The sequence below is a fragment of the Micropterus salmoides genome, unplaced genomic scaffold, assembly GCF_014851395.1.
Source record: "Micropterus salmoides isolate LMB-PRFRI ecotype aquatic unplaced genomic scaffold, ASM1485139v1 Ms_hic_scaffold_16, whole genome shotgun sequence".
In the NCBI taxonomy this organism is placed as follows: domain Eukaryota; kingdom Metazoa; phylum Chordata; class Actinopteri; order Centrarchiformes; family Centrarchidae; genus Micropterus; species Micropterus salmoides.
The window spans coordinates 11345087-11367300 of NW_024040707.1; the positions used below are offsets into that span (position 1 = coordinate 11345087).

Sequence of the window (22214 nt, forward strand, 5' to 3'; positions counted from 1 at the left end):
CTGACAAAGTGTGTTGGTCTCTGTAGCTTCTCCTGCTCGCTTGGAAAGGGAAGGGTGAGCTTTGCATTCATGTGGTGTCAGAGTAATGAGAATCTTGTTTTTTCCTCCTTAAATCTTTATTGAAAAAAGATAAATAAAGTACATGAGACATAAAGAAGTATACAAAACTTTGATTCATGTAAAATTTTGTATAGCATATACAAATTTTGCAATTGGGAAAATTGGAATAGATGTCTGCGTGTTGTTTATATGCTCTGATAATGTTAATCCCACACATCTTTGTAGTAGCGGGTGGCACGGTGGTTGCCCCGACCTTTCTATGTGGAGTTTGCATGTTCTCCCCGTGTCCGCGTGGGTTCTCTTCGGGTGCTCCGGCTTCCTCCCTCCCAAAGACATGCAGGCTAGGTTAATTGGTGTCACTGAAATTGTCCTTAGCTGTGAATGTGAGTGTGAGTGGTTGTCTGTCTATGTGTGGCCCTGCGATGGACTGGCGACCTGTCCAGGGTGTACCCTACCTCTCGCCCAATGTAAGCTGGGATTGGCTCCAGCCCCCCGCAACCCTGTGCGCAGGATAAGCGGTTGGCGGTGGATGGATGCATGGATCTTTGTAGTAGCGTCCATGTTGATTTTACATTCTGACTGAAGAGCGCATGAACACACACCGAAGTCGTAAGAACGACTACACAACATGGGAAATAGGACCATCCGACGAGCACGTGAATGCACCCTGAGCCACTGGTTGCAATTCGCAACCCTCACCACTAGATGCCACTAAAACAGACACACTGAACCTTTAAACTATTTGGACACGAACTAAATGGATGAATAAGATGAACATGTGTAAAGATAAGTCTTTGTGAAAGATGTGAGTGCCAAATATGAACCAATCGTTTCTTCTTTAAGAAAATACAGCCCGTCTTCGCTAAACACATCACAACCAATATATGTATCATACAAGTTCTCTCTATCCTCACTTGTGTTTAGATGCTGTGTGTGTGTGTGTGTGTGTGTGTGTGTGCGCGCACTTTTATACCAAATTAGCGCTAATGAATTCCCTCAGTACAGAGTGTTCTTTGTATTATGGCTCGTAGCCACAGACACGCAGACAAAGAGTCTCAGTCATCAGCTACTCTGAGGCGGCCTTTCACCACATGCACCTGCCTATAGCATATGTATACTAGCAAAAGCTTGGGTTTACAAATGCCTTAATTCTCAGGTTTTGTCATCAGAAACTTTGATATTTTATACAGCTGGGCTAGAGAGCACAATCAAACCTAATAAAATCATGAAATTGGCCCCTACATTGTTGAATTACGGTGCAAATACAAGAGCTCAAGTGTGTTTTCACAGGTAGAACCAGTCCACCTATGTGTTGTTGTTGCTGTGACTTGGCAGTCTGTCACACAGGCCAAAACTCATACTGTCACACACCTGTCTCACTGCCTCCCTGCAGCTCCCTCATCTCAAACAGCAACCACACATGCATGCTCATGTCAGGACCAATCATAGTGCAGCTCTGCAGCCAGCGAGCACATTAGACAGGCTCTCCACGAGATGTGGCCGTGTGGTGATGTATGTGACTGCATGTATTTACAGCGTGTACACATGCAGCCTGTGGTTTCTATGTACAGTATTTCTGTCTCTACCTCGTTGTCTATTACTGAGAATCTGTCTGACTGCATTACACCACTCAAGAGGATTAAAGCAGTCACAGTTTGAGCACACACACACACATACACACACAGATTCAGAAACACACACAAACCCAAGCCCATGACATTGCATAACTACACATGCACAGGCACGAGCAACCCCCCCCCACTACCCTCTCTTCATCATGCACCATGAGCTCACGCCCCCTGCAGGCACTGTAGAGGCGGAGCCACAAGGCCTGGTGCTGCTTTTTAAGGTGGCCTCGCTTAAGGTGGAGAGATCTAAAAGAAAAGACTGTAAACAGTAAAACGATTTAGACAGACAATAATTCTGAATACTACTATGTTTGAGTAGGATCCTTTTTTTTTTAGCTGTGATACCTTTTATTTAGAAAATTAATGTAGCTGAAGGTTTTTCTTGTCTGAATTTAAATTGTGCATGGATATAGAGAATTTTCACATATTTCAGTTTAATCAAATTAATTGAACATATTATGTATTTTAGGACAAATTTCAAAATACATCAAAACTGGCCAGTCAACTGGTTTATACATGTAGATGTACATAAAAATGCTAGATAGCATGCATTATAGGCTGAAAACAGGGTAAGATGCCCTCCCACATGTAGCTCAGCATCCAAAAAATGAAAGTGAAGTTAATGTCTGTGTGTTGCCTACATGCTATAATTTCTAAGTGCCCCTCTTACTGCTTTGGAATTCTGCACATCAACAGATTTCCAGGAAATTTTAAATTAAATTTAGTGGGGCTTTATTGGTATGGGAAATATTGCATTGCCAAATTGGTGGTGGGGCACTGTTGACATGCAGCAAAAGGCCATGGGTTGGAATCAATGTCAGACTGCTGCGTTAAGGACTCAAACTTATTACATGGTGCTCTATCAGGTGAGCTACCGTGTGCTCCTTTTCATCAGTTTTGGGTATGTTTTCCCATATACATGCATTTTGTAGTTTTTTCCTTCTTTGATAGGCTGATATGTAAAGACAGATTAGTCTTCTGTTCCTTCAGCCTATGTGTCCCTCTGTCTCTCTCTCAGGTAGGGAACTACAAACGTGCTGTCAAGAGATTTGATGATGGCCATCGGCTCTGCAATGACCTCATGGGCTGCCTGCAGGAACGTGCCAAGATAGAAAAGGCCTATGGTGATCAGCTAACTGCTTGGTCCAAGAGATGGAGGCAGCTCATTGAGAAAGGTCAGCATTTGGGATGGGGTCAGTAAAATAAATACCTCTAAAAATGAATGTACTTTACACTGTCTTTCAATTTGCTAAAGCTGCATTTACACAGTTTGACGTTTGCTGTCTGGTAATATTTGGCTGCGTGTTAACTAACAACATTTTTTATCTGGGATGAATCATTTTGTCCGACCCCCAGGCCCACAATATGGCTCCGTGGAGAGAGCCTGGTTAGGTGTGATGACTGAGGCAGAGAAGGTGAGTGAGCTACACCAAGAGGTGAAGAACAACCTGGTGAACGATGATGTTGAGAAAGTGAAGAACTGGCAAAAGGAGGCCTACCACAAGCAAATTATCGGAGGCTTCAAAGAGGCCAAGGAGGCTGAGGAAGGCTTCAAGAAAGCTCAGAAGCCGTGGGCCAAAAAGCTCAAGGAGGTGAGGGGTGTAAGAAAATTTATATGAGTCATCATCATTATGCTAGGTGTAAAACATGTTGTATTTACTTCATGAACGTAAGACATAAATGGGCTACTTCCTGGTTCTTTCTTTCTTCTCACATTTTGTGTTTGTGATGTGTTGTGTGACGATAAAAATGCAATACGCAAAGTAACACCAGGACTTGTTGGCTTTTAAAATAGTATTTAAACCTGTTTTTCACTTCATTATGCTTGAATTCATGTTATTGGACATTCAAAGGCGACATGATTGATATTTTTATTAACAATGTATCAAATGACAATGTGAAAACAACAATTATCACCCAAATCTGTGGCTTCCCCCCACTTGTTTCATTGTAACTAACTACTGTTTTGGTTCACTTTCACAGCTCTCACCGTGTAATTTTCTGCCATAGCACAGTTAGCAGCTAGCTGGTGAACATAGTGGAGCATTTAGCAGCTAAAGAGACACATATTTCCATCAGTGGTTAATGGAGACCAAAAACAGAGCTAAAGGAGAGGGAATGTTGGACTTATGTTTGCAAGGTGGCCAGAAACACGACTCCAAATGAATGCTAATGTTGCTCCGTAACAGCTGGGTGTGTAAATAAGCAGCTGTTAGCTAAGAAGTTTGCCTTATCCACTTAAAACATGATATGTCAATGTTGTATAATAATGTGTTTCAGCTGCCCCCAAGTGGACAAAAGAATCAGTTATTGCAGGTTTAGGTTAATTTGAACAAATCTCTAAACAGGTGGGCTGTGCTAATGATTTCATCTAGAGGCCTGTCCTGCAGCTTCTCCATGGCACTGTCAATGGATGCACCCATGCTGGTGTTACTGGCACATTACCTGATTCACAGCTCTGAGAGCTACATTTAAATACAATTCACTTGCATGTGATATTTCAAACAAAGTCTATATTAGGCAACAGAGTCAGTCTTAGTGTCTGATAGCACCTTGACCAAGTCTTGATTTCCAGCTTAGGGAGACGCTTTGTAGATACTGACTGCACTGCCTAAAACCATTAGTGTACCACTGTGTTCAGGGATTAATTTTCCCTTGATTTGTCTCTTATAAAAGGCTGGCCCTGTAGGATTTGAAATATGAATCTTTTTTTAAATGGACCAATTATGTAAATGACCTGGAGCAAGTAGTAAAAGTATGTTTTGTTTGTACTCAAATTGATCTTTTACCTTATATAGCAAAATGAGGATCTGGTCCTGGATGTGAGGACATTATATACAGATATCATTAAAATAAAGTATGCTGTCGGGACAAGGTCATTTCTTTTGAGATGAGTAAATGTGACTCCCTTGTGTTCCTTTGGTTAAATCAGATCATGTATTTGAAATGCTGACAATGCCTGCGTTTGGACATGCAGATGGAGGCAGCTAAGAAAGGGTACCACATGGCCTGCAAGGAGGAGAAGCTGGCTGCAGCCCGAGAGGCCAACGGCAAGACTGAGGCTTCTGTTACGCCAGACCAGCAGAAGAAACTCCATGAGAAAGTAGACAAATGCAAACAAGATGTGCAGAAGGTGAGAACAAGGCTGGGAAAACAAGAGATAAAAGTATTATTGCTTGTTTAGTATGAGGAGAGTGAAAAACAAATATGGCAACATTGGCCAGTAGATGCACTACATGTTTCAAACAGCCACATCCCAGTGTTATCTTGTCTTATCTTGTTGTTCCAGGCTCTCCTGGCAGGGCTTCAAATGGCTATTGATCAGGCTAATTGATCAGGCTTTTGACATGTTCCTATTCAAATCAGCAGTGTGAAGTTAAAGGGGTATAATGTGATATTTTCTGTTATAGGAACAAATGAGTTGTAGTGCAAACTTAAAAGGCAATGTAAGGTTAGTTTGCAGATATAGATTTGGGATAAATACACATACAGAATATCAAGTTACAAATAAGAATAAGTCAGCTGTTACAATAAAACTAATAAATAAAGCGTGCTGGTTATTTTTTGCCTGTTTTTTTCCCCAGGCTTCCATCATCAGTGTGTTTTCTGTTTTCTGTCTCAGGCTAAAGAAAAGTACGAGAAATCTCTGGAGGAGCTGAACAAGTGCACCCCTCAGTACATAGAGAGCATGGAGCAGGTGTTTGACCAGTGCCAGCAGCATGAAGTCAAGAGGCTGACCTTCCTAAAGGAGGCCTTGCTGGACATTAAACGCCATCTTAACCTCACCGAGAATCCAAGGTTAGCTAGTTTACATTTGTGTTTCACAGAGCTGCTGCTTTAAGATCACTGACTGTGTTTTCTCTGACACATGATTTAGGAAAATACTGTATGAGTGTTAAAACAGACCTTAAAAACTCCTCATGTGATTTTATATGTTGTTCTCATTTTGCTCTACTATATATTCTTTGTTTTACCACCATCTCTGTGTCTTACCCTGCAGTATAGTTCCTATATTTCAGCAAATAATGGTGGCACTGTAAGCAACATTTGTTGAGCACAATTACATACTGTACCTTTACTTTTAATCAAAAATAATCACAGTTAGATTTGTTGTGTCACATTCTGTACAGTTCACTTCAACTTGATTAATCTCACCACACTCCTCAACCATGCATTTCTCATTAGTGTTCAGACTCATGGCACTAATGAATTGATGATTCAGTCAATGATGTTTCTGCCAAACTGAATTTTGTTCAGAGTGAAAGCTTGTCATATTCATGGGCTGTTTTTAACCTGCATGTGACAACAAAGCCGCGACCCATGGAAAATTGATTTTCAGGTTCTTTAACCAAACCTGCCTTTAGTTGGCATGGATTATTTTAGCCCTGCTGTTTAGGGGGTTGCGTTGAAATTCATCCTGATGGGTGTCATTGTTCATGTTGTATTTAAATAATTTCACACCCCTCTTTTACTATCCTCAACTGTGTTAACCTGAACGGCTGTTTTTTGTGGAAGAAAACATGTGACAGCTCAGGTTTAAAAGAAACTGCTTTGTTGAGTGTTCATAATAGAATAAGACAAAGAATTAGACACACCAAAGCACTATCATTTTATATAATATTCATTTAATTTATCACTGAATCCAGTGCTCTTGCCTCCTCAACCATAAAATAATATTTTGGCATTAAAAACATATATTTATCCACACAAAAGCAGATTTGAGCCTGTATATTTTTACCATGCAACAGTGAATGTTCTCAGAAATTATTGTCAGTTCCAGTTATTAGATGAAAAAGTCAGCATATTAGACATTTTCTGTGAATTTATAGTATTTTCTTCAACTATAATGACCCATTTAAAAGAGCCCACTAAAATTGGGTGCTCAAATTAGTACTCAGAAACTGTCTTGTTTTGTTTCATGAGCTAAAGTCATTATCATGAAGGCCAAACATTTTTTTTATAACAGTACTATGTGATACATCATAGTAATAATTGCCACAGTGCAGTGCAAGTACAGTCAAGCTTTAGTTTCTCTTCTTAAATATATACGAACATCAATCTGTTTTTCCACTTACTGTCACATTTCCTCTCAAAAAAAAAAGCAGCTCAGTGTGTTCCTGAGAGGATGTAATGGTTTGAGTATAAATATGCACAAATTCATTCAGGATCAATGAATAAATCATTCCAAAATCTAGAAAATTAAACTGGTGTGCTGTAATGTGCTGTAGCTCACCTCTTCAATCCAACACAGCATCCCTGTAGTTCATTTTCCAGCTTTAGAAAAAAAACACTGGGATGATGCATGTAGAAAAATATTTTAATATATTCTTACTGCACTGCGATGGACTGGCGACCTGTCCAGGGTGTATCCTGCCTTTTGCCCAATGTCAACTGGGATTGGCTCCAGCCCCCCGCGACCCTGTACGCAGGATAAGCGGTTGACGATGGATGGATGGATTCTTACTGCATTAATATATGAAACATGTTTTATCCTGTATTTCTAAAACTACATGGTGAATGCGCCCTTTTTAATCTATTCCAAATTGCAGACATTTGGGGAAACAATAATATCTTTGTAAGGGATTATTTACGCCAAATACTTCAGCTGTTGAGGGTTTCCGCTTCAGCAGAAAATTTAGGGAGACACTTTAGTCTTGTCATGACCCAGTGTTGGCTCTCTCTCAACCCAGAATTTGAACTACATTGTGGGGTCTGTCGCCAAATTGGCAGCACCGCCAGGTCTCTTCTGGCACTTTCATCATCACTATTTGTTCCATTTTCCTCTCCTCAGCTATGCCACCATATACAGAGAACTTGAGCGCACGATCCTGGGTGCAAACACACAAGAGGACCTGAAGTGGTTCAGCAACAACCACGGCCCTGGGATGCCAATGAACTGGCCTGCATTTGAGGTAAACAACATTAAACCTTCATACAAGAACATAAGAAACCTCTCCTCTTTATTTACTACCTTTCTTTGTTCTGCTTTCACGTGTTTCTTTTCGCTCTCATCTCCAGGAATACAACCCAGACCAGGCCGCTGTTCCCATAAAGAAGAAGAAACCAGACGGAGCCCCACCCACTCCGAGCACTGACCATGTGGCTCCACCTGGTGATCGTAGCAGGTTAGTTCCTGGAATCTATTGTTAATGATCACATCAATTACGTTGAAGCACACGCTATTTAATCATAAAATTACGTTTTCTTACAAAGGTCCTTTCTTAAATTATTTGAAGTGAGTAATATTTCTTTTAGTCACATCTTAATTCTTAAAGGACAAGACTGGTGATACTGAAATTTGTGTTTTTGTTAACAAATCTCTTGAAAAGACCAAAACCAACAGTACACATAGGTGCTGTAGTTTTAAGCAAATGTTAAAGAGTTAAAAGTGCATTTGTTGAGAACTATTTTCCGCTGCAAATTTTGCATGCTAATTAGTATTTACAGGATTTGAATTTTGCTAACATTTGGAAATACTTTTCTTTTAAAAATGTTTTTAGTATGTTGTTCTGGGCTTCACTCAACATCAAATATCACCCTGCATTTTCTCCATATTCCAGCGTGAGCAGCTATGATAAAAACCAAGTTTACTCGACTGAGTGGTCTGATGATGAGCAGCCTGCTTCGTACTCTGGCAACGAAAACGGTGGGAACGGGAATTCATTCGAAGATGATTCCAGCACTGGGAAAGGGGTTCGTGTCCGAGCTCTCTATGATTATGAAGGCCAGGAACAGGATGAGCTCACCTTCAAAGCAGGTAATTGTCGGTCACCAGATGACACAGGCCATGTGACATTATCTTCCATTATGCAGTTAAGCTCATGTTTACTCATTCATTTATGAATATGAAAAAATACTTTTAATTCTATTAATGTATGTAAATGGCCTGGGACACTGTATGCAGATGTTTTATGATAATATAGACGTGCATGCATGTCCAGGTGGTCAAAAATCACCAAAATTGTCCTGATTTCTATTCTAAAGCTCCCTTCCTCTATGGACGATAGCAGTGATTAGTTAATAATAGCCACGTGGAAAACAAATTACAGGCACTTGCCACCAATTGACACAACCTCTTTGGGAAATGATGTGAAAAAGTGCTTTAGAGCCCAACGCTGTGACATGACTAACAATTTAAAGACAAGCTTTACACAGAAAAATAACTATTGAAGAAGCCACAGCTGTGCATCTTGATTCCCCCACTGCACATCCAGATCCTATTTTTAACTGCATATTTTGAGATTAGGTGCATTTAAATCATCTTAGAAATATTTGGCAATGGCTGAAGGAGGTCTTTAAAGACTTCTTAAACCTTCATGCAAATTCTGTTTATTTGGTGCCCTGTGGTGTTTTCTTGTAAACAAAGTATTTATTTCGGTCACTGTCACTCACCAAAGTGCATTGTGTGTACCCCTGAGGTCTAACAAACATTTTGAATGTGTTCCTTTCCTCAGAAAACTTTTTTTTTTTAAAGAAATTAAACCTGGATTGTTTGGGATTTTTTTTTTGCCACATTTCTGCATTTCTACTGCATCTGTAGATCAGTGGAATAGTCCAAAACCATTGGCAGGAATTGTATCATACATGTGCTTGTACTCGTGCCCGGTGTGCCCTCTTGTGCGTTCATGTAAACAAACAAAAAGGGCCCACTCGTAAAAATATTGTTCTTCATTGGTCAAAAGCTCCACAGGGTACTTTTAAATTTCTTGATTGTCTGATTTGTTGAAACTGGCTTGGCACCGCCTAATCACGTTACATTAATTGAAATTCATTAGCTTAAATTGATAGAAATCTGCATGGCTGAGGGAGTTTACATTCTACAATGAAAAGTAAACACTAAATGGTATTCTTGGCTTCCATTATATTCTGGCGTTAAAGAGTAACTTAAACCCCTGAAAAATTTAGTTTTTTCTGACTTCCAGTGGTTCAACTTCTCATTTTGCTGTAGTGATGTACAGATGTACTTCAAGACCCTTCGACATCACTGTTGGGTGTGCTTACAGATGCAACAGGCTAGAAACGTTCAACCAAAGAGGGCAGCAAAACACTGCTTTTCAGCCTGGTTTTCAGTTGCTCTTCAAAATATTTATGTGTGACTGTTTAAGCCAACGAGGAACAAATACAGGGTTCTTTATGTTCCTACAACAATTTTATTCCTGGCAGTGCGGCAAAAACTTTGAAACAGCATTTAGAGCATTTAGAATATACAGTAATTAAACAGTTAAAGGAATAGTTTGACATTTTAGGAAATACACTCTTTTTCTTGCTATGAGCTAGATGAGAAGATTAACACTCTCTCATGTCTGTATGTTAAAGGTGAAACAACAGCCAGCACCCAGTTAGCTTAGCTTAACATAGCTCTGTCCAAAGGTAACCAAATCTACAGAGCAGCACCCGGAGCTCACTACTTAACATAAAAAGTAAAAATGCTAAGTTGTGGGGGTTATATTCCGAACTGTTTTTTGAAACTTTTTAACAAAAGGTAATTAGTGAACTTTAGGGGTGCTGCTTGAGAGAGCCAGGAGCCAGTTTCTAGTCTTTATGCAAAGCTAAGCTGGCAGTATTTTATTATTTAGCGTACATGCACGAAAGTTAACTAAACTGTTAGTGGAGTGGCATTTTTGATAGGTTTGAATGGTTTCTGGATAAAATACGAAAAAGACAAATAATAGCATTTTTCTTATCTGGTCAAATTTTACTGGGAGCTGGGGAGACTTGGACTCATGGCCTCAGTATTTCTAAAATACTGGCTACAATACAGTACAAAAACAGACATTACATCAATAAGTATTACTAAAAAATATACAGAGCATAAATCTGCAGAAATGTGGAGCAGTATATATAGATATCTTCCTTTTAGATTTACATTCACTATTTGACACAGGACAGCATGCTGATTAAGGAGTGGTGTCTCCTTCACAGGTGATGAACTGACCAAGACTGAGGATGAAGATGAGCAAGGCTGGTGTAGAGGTCGTTTGGACACCGGCACAGAGGGACTCTACCCAGCCAATTATGTTGAGCCAATCTAGTCATGTTACTGGACAAGGACATGCCATTGGAGGCAGCTTGAACTGTCCCATCCAATTGCACCGCACATAGCCAGAGACTTAAGAGCAACACATCCCTTGCCCAACAGATGCGCCAAGCAGTCTTGCCTAAATAAAAACTTAGTAACCTAAAAGACAGTATATCAGTATAATATATTTTATCCAGCATTTGGGGTGGGTGGACTTACACATTTAAAAACAGGAGCAGCGGTTATTCCAGTATATACACACTCAACTATAACATCAAAACAGTGCAGGAACACATTGCTTCTCTGTGTAGCTGTATTTAACGTATGATGCAGCTTATTTAAACTTGCAGTACACTGCAGTCTGTTCTCTTGTGAAAATGGGAAGACAATATATTCAGTTATACCCATTCGACAAACACAAGCTTCTGTAACCTGCATTGTGTATATACAGTGTGATGCCATTTTTGTGTAGCATTTTTAATGCTGTGTGTGGTCAGTTGTCATTCTTACATCGGGAATGCTGTGTAGTGTTAAAGTTACCACAGACAGAATCCTTTATTTTTATCTTTTTTTTTGTTTTTCTTTGTGATTTCGTCCAACCTCTTTTCCAGTGTGTGCAGTGCTATGTGTTTTTAACTGTTTCTGAACTTGCATAGCAGCATGTGCTATGCAACAACTTGCATTCCCTGAATTTTGCAGCCTCGTTTAGGCTACAACTTGATGCAACACCTCTACCACTACAAATGCAGACTACACTTTTTAGCATCACATTCTTCTGGACATGCACATGCTTCCGTTTTCATGAAAGGAAGCCTGTTGATGAACTGATTTCATGTTTGTTTGTTTGTTTTGTTTTTAACATAGTTTTTTTTTTCTTAGCATCACAGGCCGTTTGATAATATCATCTCCATGCAATGCAGGATATACAGTTTCTGCAGAAGCTTTCATTCTTCGTTCAGTAATTCAGGTCTCATTTTAATCCACTACTGTTAACAAGAACGGTGATACATTTCCTCAGAGCAAAGTTGGATCAAGTCATCTTCTTGAGGTTGCCACTGCAGTATAACAGGGGGGTTTTGAACAATGCCTGTGCCGGGCACTTTTCTTCCAGAGCGAGGGGCCAATGGAGGCATGTCAGTGTGTTAGTGCGCTACAGACGGTTGTCTGAAGATCGAAGCCTCTCCAACAGGACATGAATGTACTTGTGTTTGGGCTTGAAAGAGGGCATGTTGTCTAAACATGGTTCTCTATTGTCAGTTAAAGCCCTACCTAGCAAAAAGCACTAGTTATGTGGCCCATTTCCCTGCTGAGCCAAAGAATGACCCAACACCATCAACTATCTGTTTTCTCTCCATGCAATAACTTCACATATCACATATTAAACAGCTTCAGTGAAAATCAACTTGTAGCTGCCTCCCGGTCCACCCAAGCTTCATTTGTCTACAAAACACTACGCAATGACACAGGGAATATATTTGTCACCAGTACTGCGCTGCATGTAAGATGACTCTTACACAGTGCGTCACATGGTTATTTTTAACTTGCTCTATAGAAATTAAATTTATAGCAGTAATTGCTTTTATCAAATGGTGATTAGTGAGTTATATCGCTACAAGTTGCACCTAAATCTCTGTTTAGATGGGAGAGATGTGTTTTATAACTTAGTTGTCCTGAAGTTTTTAAATTTCACTGGACCAACAGTAATCAGATGTGTTTAGCTCTGTGTCTGGAACAGGATTTGACAGGTTTGGGTCTCACACATGAGGAGAAACACATCACCAGCTCACAAGTTGTGTCTTAGAGTAAAGCTGTCCAGCATAGCAAAAAGGACTCCTATCATCAAACTGTCCCACATTCTTGATGCGCGTATGCACACACACACACACACACACACACACACACACACACACATGCAAACACACATGCATTTAACACACGATATACACAATACATGCAAGTTCAAAGTTCACATTACCAGGTTAATCTTTTTGGGGGAAAACATCTTCACCCTCCAGTGTGTATGAGTTGTGTAAATGTAACAGAAAAAAATGTTTAAAAAAATGCAAGTGATTGACTATTAAGACAAAATGTAGTGTTATACATGTAAATGTGTTTCATTAAAAATAACAGCAATGGAAAACATATTAAGTAATAGATACCATATCGTATGAATTTCATTGCAATGGAATTGTCAGTGTATCATAAAAGCGTGACGTTATCCCACGCTGTCAGATTTGTATATGATGATGTAATTTAAAGATTATATTCTATTGTAACTGTACAACTGTGTTGAGTTGAAAATGAGACCTAACCATGTTGAGGCAGTAAAAAGGTGTACATGTAAATGCTTTTTTTATGTTGATGATCTCTTCCTTATGCACACAGGGGACAGCAGCTCATGTTGTGGAAACCCTATATTAGCGGTCTAGAAGATGTATGTTCATAGTTAGTGATGTACTTTAATCTCCTAACTGGTGTAGTGCCTGTTCATCTTGATGTAACAAGAAGTTCATTTAAATATGCATAAAGATGATTATGATCACAGATAATAATGACGATAGTGATGAAAAACCCAACTCAAATTTGTTGTGATGGTGTCAATATTGCGAGATTGGTTTTAAAGGGAACAAGTTTGTTGAAGAAAAAAAAAGTTAGTGTCTGTGTTTTTTTTGTATGGACTGCACACTGAGTGATTTATTATACTATTCCTTGTTTCTACTTTTGAAGGAGACAACATTGGCTAATGTATTGCTTTACTGTAGATCCTAAACATAAACCCAAAGACAGAAATGTATAAAGAATTACCCATCAAGACAGGTTTAAAAAATGTTAACTTACATTGACATTGCTCTGCAACTTCTTGACACTTGCATGGGAAAAACAAGAAGTGTCATTATTAAAAAATAGATTTTAAAAGAATAGTTTAAAATTTGGGGAAATAACGCTTTCTTGCTGAGAGACAGAGCCAGCTGTTTCCAGTCTTTATGCTAAGATAAGCTAGCTGACTGCTGGCTTCAGCTACATATTACAGTACAGAAATGCTTCCAGATGAAGAAATATGTTTCCTTTTAGAAACCAAACATCACACCAAAAATACATTTCAAACAAGAGTGCTAAAGAAAACAAAGACACATAATATAAAATTGAGTGTTAAGAATAAAGTAGATTAATATTATGATAGGCAGGAGTGCATAGTTCAGTAGGCAGTCTTTACAATTGAAATAAAAAGGCATATACAATGAGCAAACAAGCTTCAGAGTTCATGTTACTCCTACTGTATGTCCAGCATATCTTTGGTTCCTCCTCTTCATCATACAGGGTTGACGAACTGGTAGACCAATCTGCGGGATACATCAGGCTTTCGAATGATGCCTTTCTTGTAGTACTGGCGAATGGAGCGACTCAGTTTGTCATAGTTCATGGCTGGGCGGTTTTTCCTAATGCCCCATAGCCTGGCCACGTGAGCGGAGTCTTCTATTTTGAAAATCCCTTTGGACAGAAGAAAGAAAATGAAGCCTACTCAGTTTATATTCTGAGGTGAACAGGAACAACATCAACGATGGCTCAGTTCCATTCAAGTGTCCCAGTAAGCCATCGCAGTACCCTGAAACTAAATGGAATTCCACAATCATTCATTTTATTAGTTACACCTGTGCTTTTCTTATTGTGACATGTCAAAAAACCTACAGTAAGTAAGAGTCACTGTTATCAGTTATGTGCACCGACTGCTGTGCCAAACCATCATCCAGTTTCTCTGCTCACAGCTTTGAAAGACTCTCTTTTCACCTCACCTTTCTCCTTGTTAAGCCAGCGGATGCAGCGGCTATAGTTATGTGGCTTGAGGAGCAGCTCTCGGAGGAACTGCCACAGGTGGATAGGCTGGCTGGGGTAGTTACACATCACACCTGACCAGGAGTCATCATCAGCTGCTAACATAAGAGAGATTTTTAGAAACCAGATGTTTCCACATTTTCACCTTGATCAGAGAAACCATTGCAGCTATACTCAGAATTATAAATTGTAGAGAAATCTAGTTGTAGCCAAGAATATACCAGATTTGCTGTCTTCTGGTGGGCAGCGTTCCTTCATTGCTGCAGCTAAAAAAAACAAAATCATGTTGCAGTTTACACCACACCGAATACTTAAAGCCTTAAATTTGCTCTTGGTCACACTGCGTTTGCTTCACAAACCTTTCCTAATTTGCTACGTCGATGTAGGTTCATTTCCCAGTGTCCCTGTGGTTCTTACCAGATTTCCAGATGTCCAGATGAGCATACAGCGCGTCTCCAAACTGAGAGGAGCGTTGTCGGAAGTCTGCTTCTGTCATGGAGCACAGATCCCTCCCGGTCAGCTCCTGAAACATCGTGCTGACCTGTGGCAGCCTGTACAGGTGCTCGGTCCAGAGTAGCCACTTCTGAAGGTGTAGAGAGCTCCAATCCAAGGGATCTAAAGAAAGACAAGGTATTTTCCTTTACAAAGCTCCCCACATGTTCGGCTTTGATTTTCTGATGTTGAAAACGTGTCAACAACCAGACCCTAAATTATGACAAGACTAAACAGATGTTTTAATCTGAAAACATGAAAGCATCGGTTCAATAGGGCATTAAGAGACATGTTTTGATGAGACGTTGGGTGTTAGATGTTGTTTTACGCTAAATTCTATCCTGTGTATGATGATTTATGATAATGCGTATTCTCTACAGTCCACTATCTCTCTGTTCACCACATTCCAGATTAATAAAATCATTTTTTTCAGATATCATATTCCAGGTGCATATGTGGCAATTTACAGATTCTTTACATAAAGGTCAGTTTACTTGTCACGTTTTATAATGTCTTCTGTGGCTCAGGATGATGTCATCAGGGTTTTCTCAGATTGAGCTTGTAGACTAAAAATTTCACTGTTACAAACAGGGGGCATGGAGCATTCACCAGACAGGGAGGGTCAAACTACTGATTGCTTTGACCTGTCCCAGGGACAAAAACTCAGTTGCTTCAATTTTGACCGTTGTTTTTGGTCACGTGTGAATTGCTTAGGTTTTAAGACAGTGCAAACCTGTGAATGCCTGTTAACCAAACCGGGACACAAAAGCAAAACTGCTGTCAAACTTTTCAAGTTCGTGTTATGATCTTTTAAAGGACCACATGACTGATTTTACTTTTCAAAGTCAAATTACCAGTCCCAGAGATAAGTTATAGAGAGAGATAAACAGAGATATATACTATATATATATATATATATATATACTATATACTAATTCTTCTCCTGTGGCACTAGAGGCTTTATTTGAGTAGTCTTATTTAGGCTGGGAAACTACAAATAAAATAAAGCCTGTAGTATGCTATGAGTTGCACTAAGGGAAATGTAAGATCCAGCGTTTCTTGAGCTTCACCTAAATATCACCCATTGCTCGACTGCTTTAATTGTGACTATTGAAAAAAATCTCTCTCTTGCAAGTCCCACAACGCTTGCTTACTCTTTCACATTATGATACAACATGTATTATAGGCCTTTCTAAGCTTTAGAAAGACTAAAGTGAAGATGATCTTTTGTCAACAGAAATGTTTGCACTAGATGGGCAGGGCCTCAGGTTCTCACCTGGTGTTAGTTGTGTCACTGTGGAGGTTAATCGCAAACAAACAAATGGTGGCATTTGAAGGTTTATTTTAGACTACAACTTCTGCCAACACTTTCTACAGCAGATTTTTTTTATTGAAATAGCTGTAATAACATGGCATTAAGCAGTTGCATGCTGTCCTACCTGGGGAAATGTTGAGCAGTTTGCATGCAGTGTCAACATCTTTCAGCACTTCTCCAACTACCATGGTCTGGACCTGCTCTAGACACCGCTCCTCCACCTGACCCTCCATCTCAGAGGGGGAACCTTGGGCTTGGCTGGGTTTGGCTGGGCTCTGCTCCGGAGTCCTGTAGGGAGAAGCAGCAGGAGCTGGGGCCTCCGTCATCCTCAGCACCCTGGGGTTCTCTTCTATAACTAATCTGTCATAGCAGGGGAGGTAGACCCCTGGCCAGCTGAGCTCAGGCAGCCCCAGCAAGCTACGGGGTGGTTTGATGTCCTCCGCCTCATCTAGCCAGGCCATCCTGGTGTCAGTGTTGGGGTGGCTGATGTAGAGAGGCGAGAGTGCAGTGCAGCCCGTGTGTTCACAGCCTGGACTCCCCATGCTCAGGTTTATCTTTGCTGGAAGACAATGTTGTCATATCTGATTTACACCCTACATGACATTTTCAACAATGACATTGCTTTGTGAAACTGTTGCATTGATGCTTCACTGAAACCATACCCAAATGCCCAATATTTAAACAGTAGCAAGTAAACTTGACATTTGTTCTACAGTATTTACTTTACTGGGACTTCCTTTGAAATGAAGAATCTGTTATTCCAGCTTTGCCAGCTGGAGTAGTTGTGATGCTTACGTTTATTGAAGCCATTCTTTGATACGTTTGTTTTAATGTAACTCAAAATACATTTTTTAATCCAAAATCTGCAAGAATTTGTTTCAGATTCTCTCATGAATCTATGTTTGTGGAAATATCCAGGTCAAATGGCTTCAGCAGGTGTGAAATTCTGACCTAATTCAACAACATCAGAAAGCAATCTACTCCACCTTTTAGATCGTCAATACAGATAACGAACGGAAGATCATAGCCTTGTTTGAAACTCCCACTATAAGTTATAATGTAATGTGTTTGTCACTTTTACAGTAATTACATGAAATGCATGTAATCATGATTAAGGAGTTATTTGGCTCCTATTACAATGTAGCACCCAGCCTTTAAAAAAATATGAAGTACATCGGGTAATCAAGATGGATCAGAAGTTAAGTGCAAAAGAAAGCTTGATAAAAGGGTGGGACACATATAATATATGGATAAATAAGTAGCTGGAGCATATTCATCATGGTATGAGTAAGAGAACAGCTTACAAGGCTGGGAGTGGTGCTTACTGTTCTGATTCTTGGTGCACTATGCCAGCAATTCATTTGGCAAAATAAGACCATACTCTATGACGTTATTTACAGAAGCCCAACAATTCCCACCAAGAGCAAGCACTAGGCGACAGAGGCAAGGAAAAACTTCCTTTTAAGAGGCAGAAACCTCGAGCAGAACCATGGCTCAGGGTGGGCGGCCATCCGCCTTGACCGGTTGGGGGTGAAGGAGAGAGAGAGAGAGAGAGAGGGCAAGAGATACTACTACTATGAGGTGAATAGAAAATATGAGGCAAAAATACATGATAAAAGTAAGGGAAGGTATCCACAGTCTATACTAAATCAGTTATAAAGAGTAAAATGCTCTGCACTGTATCAGACTCAATTCACACTGAACACATCACTCTGTATGTTATTCACAGGCTACCTTTTGGTAAACATGGAGTATGAACAAATGTCGTCCATCCCTCAATCCAAATAATTTCCAAAACAATGGCACATGGTGCGAGGTGGTGTGATAAGAAACAAGGCAGGTCTCAAAAGCTGCACTGCTGCAAATAACCGATACCAAGATCTCTGGACACATGGTCCATGGCTCTACTATTCTTTCCTTGCTCTTCTAGATTATCCTTTCTCTCTGGGACAATGTTTTATATCCTGGCAGGGGGTGCACATTAACCTATGGGGACGTGTGTCACTGTGGGGACAAAAAGTGAGGTCACTACTGGTAGACATGCTTTTTGAGGGTTAAGATGTGGTTTTAGGGTTAGGGTTAGAATTATGTTAAGGTTATGGTCAGGATAAGGGTTAAGGTTAGGGCAAGGGACTAGGGAATGCATTATGTCATTGAGAAAGCCCCACATGGATAGGGGTACAAACGTTTTGAAATTAAAGCGGCAAACTCATGAAAATAAGTCTAAATTATTTGTAGACATATATTTGGAGCTGTGTTCTACACCTCGTTAGATAACAGCCAAACTGATATCAGAGGCATTCATTCGACGTGAAAAGCTTGGATTATTCATCGCTGCCTGCATTCCACTGTTCTTTGGACAAAAGGTGTTTGATCACACACCTTTATGAGCTGTTCTGGGTCTACTCAGCAAAATGTCAAAGTCTGTTTGTGTGCATGTGGCTGTATATCTCCATGAGCGTGTGTGCATGCATGTGTTTGTTACATGTTGCAGGGTGGAAGTAAAAAAGTACGGGGGCCCCTAAAGCCCATAAGATAATATTTTTTATCTTGTGCACACAAGATAAAATCACCTTTCTGGATTTTAGGGGCTCCATAAGAGAGTGATAGAGAACAAGTAATATCACTATTTCTTAGCTATACTTATCTTTATCAAAGGTGTGGTCAAGTCGCATGGCTTGGACTCGAGTCAGACTCAAGTCACAAATATGATGACTTTAGCCTCGACTTAACAAAATCAAATAATACTTGCATCTCGACTTTGACTTTAACACTAATGCCTTTTGACTTGAACTGACTTGATACTCTCCACAAACCCAAATATAAACTAAGATATAACAAAACAGTGTGCAGCACATCAACACTTCATTTAACGGATTCAAAATTGCCTGAGCAAAAGAAATAGTTGGCCGTTTAAAAGCAGTCATGATTTGCGAAAATTTGATATACTAACTATTACTCTTGGTAAAAATATGGAATGGTTTTAAATTTTATGAAGAGCACATTATGACTTGTTAAGGACTTGAAACTCAAAGTTTAGGACTTGAGTCTTGACTTGAGACTTTACTCGGACTTGCCTATCTCGACTTGGAACTTGTCTTGAGACTTACTTGTGACTTGTAAAACAATGACTTGGTCCCACTTCTGATCTTTAAAACATGGATTCATTAAATCAGCTTGACCACTTTTTTACTGGGGCCTTACAAAACATGATTAGTGCCATTTATCTGATTATAAATACGCACATTATCAGAAGATAACTTGGAAAAAGACAAACAATTATAAATTTAAAGTCTATTTTATGGTCAATTATCACAGTTGATTATTTGAATTATATAGGAAGAACCAGTGCCAGACACTTTAGCATTTATAGCTTAAGCTCATAGCTTAAATTAAATTTTCAGTGACCGTTCCTAGATGGGCCTTTAAAATGCACAAAACTCAACAGCACCAACTTCATTCAAGGCTGTTCCCACTTTAAAAACAGTTTCAAATGATTGTATTCTGTGGGTAAGGAGTTCCACATTTACATCCCCTAAAGGATTTACAAATGGGCTCATTACAGTTTCCCAAAATATTACTACTTTTACTTAGGTACTTAAGTACATGAATACGTTTTCCACTACTGGTGATAGAGCAGTGTTAGCAGCAGGTAGAATCATGTGGTAGTAATAATAGCATTGTAGAACCAGTAATAGCCTAGCAGCAGTAGATGTATTTTGAGCCTTATTGTGAACTGTATTCTTACCTTGTCAGTGTTTCACAAAAGTGGATTCAGTAGCGTTTCCAAAGCTGAGGCTTCTTCTATGCCTGACTCTCCTCCTGAACCCTTCCTCTGTCTTAGTTTAAGTGTGCACAAACCTCAAGGTCCCGTGGAGACCGTAACTCGATTGCCCTCAGGTGAGGATGTGGTGTACGTAGTTTTTGTTCTCTTACCCAGTGCTCAGAGCTGGATCACATCTGTCCACTCCAAACACTACAGGAACCTTGTTTGAAGCAGCAAGAGTTTGACTTCTTTGGGACACAGTGCCTTACTTACTTACTTATTTACTTACTTATCAATTCTAAAAGAAAGGGTGTGTCCCAATGAGGAAGGTTGCTCTGAGTGCGTGTTTCATAATGACCTGGGGCAGTAGTCAGTGGTGAGTTCCTTAAGTAAATAAACCTGGTGAGTATTACCAGCCTGGGGAGATGCTTTGAGGGCAAGAATGGCAGTTTTGAGGGTAATATTCAAATGTTGTTCAAATAAACCACAAAATGTATGAATCCAGCATTAGTAAAATCTAATTGTATATAATCTAATCTGATCATCTAATGTAAATGTGCCAAAGTTCACACATTCTATGTGAGAGGGGAGGACTAATTCATGCCTATTTTGGACTAAATCTACAGCTCAGGGTAGGAGGAAGCTCACTGCAGAAATGTTCACACTTGATCAAGACAGGTGTTACACTTGACAAACACTCACTGTCAAGTTGCTTGCTGATATGCACACTGTTTGCATATGGTAGCATTCCACTGAAATCAAGCTTGAGTAAGTTGAAAGAGAATTTTTGGTGTGAAGAAACTGTCCCAAACGTCTTCACTAATCAGGCACCACTGGGCCTTTTGGGTACTAAATTAACAGGACAGAGGTGATAAAATGGAAAGTGACATACAGTGGCTAACTTTTGTCATTACGTGGCAGGGTTAACTTAAAGACAGGTTGATATCCTGCTCAAGGAGAGAGGATCTTATGTACATACAACTAATAGGTCATTATGTATGAATGTATTGTGGGCTTGATTTCAACTTGAACTCACGTGACACCAGAAAGGCTGCCTATGTAACAATACATGGGATCTAGAGCATGGGCCATAACATCCATGAAACATGTCAGTAAATCATCAGCAGGAAGACAATGGTTAGAGTTATTTTGAAAGGTTGAAAACTATTATTGGAGAAGTTGAATAACTGGTACACGGAGTACGCACGAGAGTGAGAGAGAGGCAAAGAGAAAGCAAATGTGTAAATGTTTGCTTAAACAGTAATGTTTGTGCGGTTGTGTTGAAATATTCTAAAGAGCTGCTGCCTGTGTCCCCACCCACATAAATCATCTTTTAAGGCTTTCTTAAAAATTGCAGAATTACAGCTTTAGCAGTCGTAGGTGTGTTCAGTTTCTCCTTTTAGCTTGGGTCCACGACGATTCAAATTATTCAGTTATCTCTTGAGGTGCTACTGCCTGAAAAACAATAACTACATCTACTTACTGAAGCTTCTTTACAGAGAGTGACTCAGCAGCTAATCCTGCGTCTGCTGCACAATCTTAATATTTCTTAATATTAAGACTGAGCAAAAAAGTGAGTACTGCTCCCTCAGGCAGTTTAGTTCTGCAGACAGCTGCTGGACAGCACCGTTGAAAGATTCAATAGGGGGATACCTTCAACCAGTAAACCCCCAGGCTAACATGTAATCTGATGTCTCTTTGAAGTGCAAAAGACAGAAAACTGTCAGATAAGTTTGCTGTACATCTACTGGTCATGGTCTATCTCAAGTTTGAACTACAGTAGCTGTTTCTTTGTTTTTTCAAAGAAACTGTTATCATCACTCTCATCCTTTATTATGAAGTATTTGGAGTCCTCACTTGGTTGGCTTGATTTTGACCCTGTCAGCCTTGTTGCTCATTTTCAAATTAGCAGCACAGTGTTTGAGTGTATTCTGTGGTATCTGTGGTGCTTTACTGAATGTGGAAACCTGCTGTGGTTGTTTAAAGACAAACATGTTGAGCACGAGCAGGCAGTGTTCTCACACACAACAAAGCACATTAATGTATTCTAAAAAATAATACATTCAATTCAAGTTTCTTTTCCTTAAAAATTATTTAATAAAA

The 22214-nt window shown here is 39.7% G+C and overlaps 2 protein-coding genes across 9 annotated transcripts in view; one reads left to right on the forward strand and one right to left on the reverse strand.

The window, feature by feature from the left end:
- The window catches only part of LOC119905255 (protein kinase C and casein kinase substrate in neurons protein 1-like), a 36079-nt gene extending 22801 nt beyond the window's left edge, over positions 1–13278 (forward strand). For 4 of the 5 annotated variants that reach the window (XM_038722077.1, XM_038722078.1, XM_038722079.1 and 1 more), the window contains 8 exons: positions 2707–2881; positions 3045–3280; positions 4666–4821; positions 5311–5486; positions 7480–7600; positions 7707–7813; positions 8249–8445; positions 10611–13278. In XM_038722077.1, coding sequence (XP_038578005.1) covers positions 2707–2881; positions 3045–3280; positions 4666–4821; positions 5311–5486; positions 7480–7600; positions 7707–7813; positions 8249–8445; positions 10611–10720 — 1278 coding nt within the window. In that variant the 3' untranslated portion in view covers positions 10721–13278. The remainder of the gene's footprint in view (positions 1–2706; positions 2882–3044; positions 3281–4665; positions 4822–5310; positions 5487–7479; positions 7601–7706; positions 7814–8248; positions 8446–10610) is intronic. The other variant, XM_038722081.1, reaches the window with a different exon arrangement.
- A 387-nt stretch (positions 13279–13665) lies between these two features.
- On the reverse strand, positions 13666–20391 carry LOC119905257 (SAM pointed domain-containing Ets transcription factor-like). 4 transcript variants are annotated; one of them, XM_038722083.1, is made up of 6 exons: positions 20282–20391; positions 16470–16904; positions 14956–15153; positions 14760–14804; positions 14499–14636; positions 13666–14196 (listed from the first exon to the last, which is right to left on the reverse strand). In XM_038722083.1, exons 2-6 carry the CDS (start codon positions 16885–16887, stop codon positions 14018–14020), a joined length of 978 nt encoding a protein of 325 aa, XP_038578011.1. In that variant the 5' UTR covers positions 16888–16904; positions 20282–20391; the 3' UTR covers positions 13666–14017. The 4 variants fall into 4 exon arrangements, with proteins under 4 accessions (XP_038578011.1, XP_038578014.1, XP_038578010.1 ...); XM_038722086.1 differs by having other exon boundaries at positions 14499–14633; positions 20094–20374; XM_038722082.1 differs by having other exon boundaries at positions 20094–20374.
- Between the last annotated feature and the right edge of the window lie 1823 nt (positions 20392–22214).

What these genes read in the sequence shown, in the direction of transcription:
- LOC119905257 (XM_038722083.1), bottom strand. Translation starts at nt 16,887, where the DNA reads ATGGGGAGTCCAGGCTGTGAACACACGGGCTGCACTGCACTCTCGCCT. An exon ending in ACTGCTCAACATTTCCCCAG is followed by an intron (nt 15,154 to 16,469) that starts GTAGGACAGCAT and finishes GTCTTTCTTTAG; the next exon opens with ATCCCTTGGATTGGAGCTCT. An exon ending in TCTGGACATCTGGAAATCTG is followed by an intron (nt 14,805 to 14,955) that starts GTAAGAACCACA and finishes TGTTTTTTTTAG; the next exon opens with CTGCAGCAATGAAGGAACGC.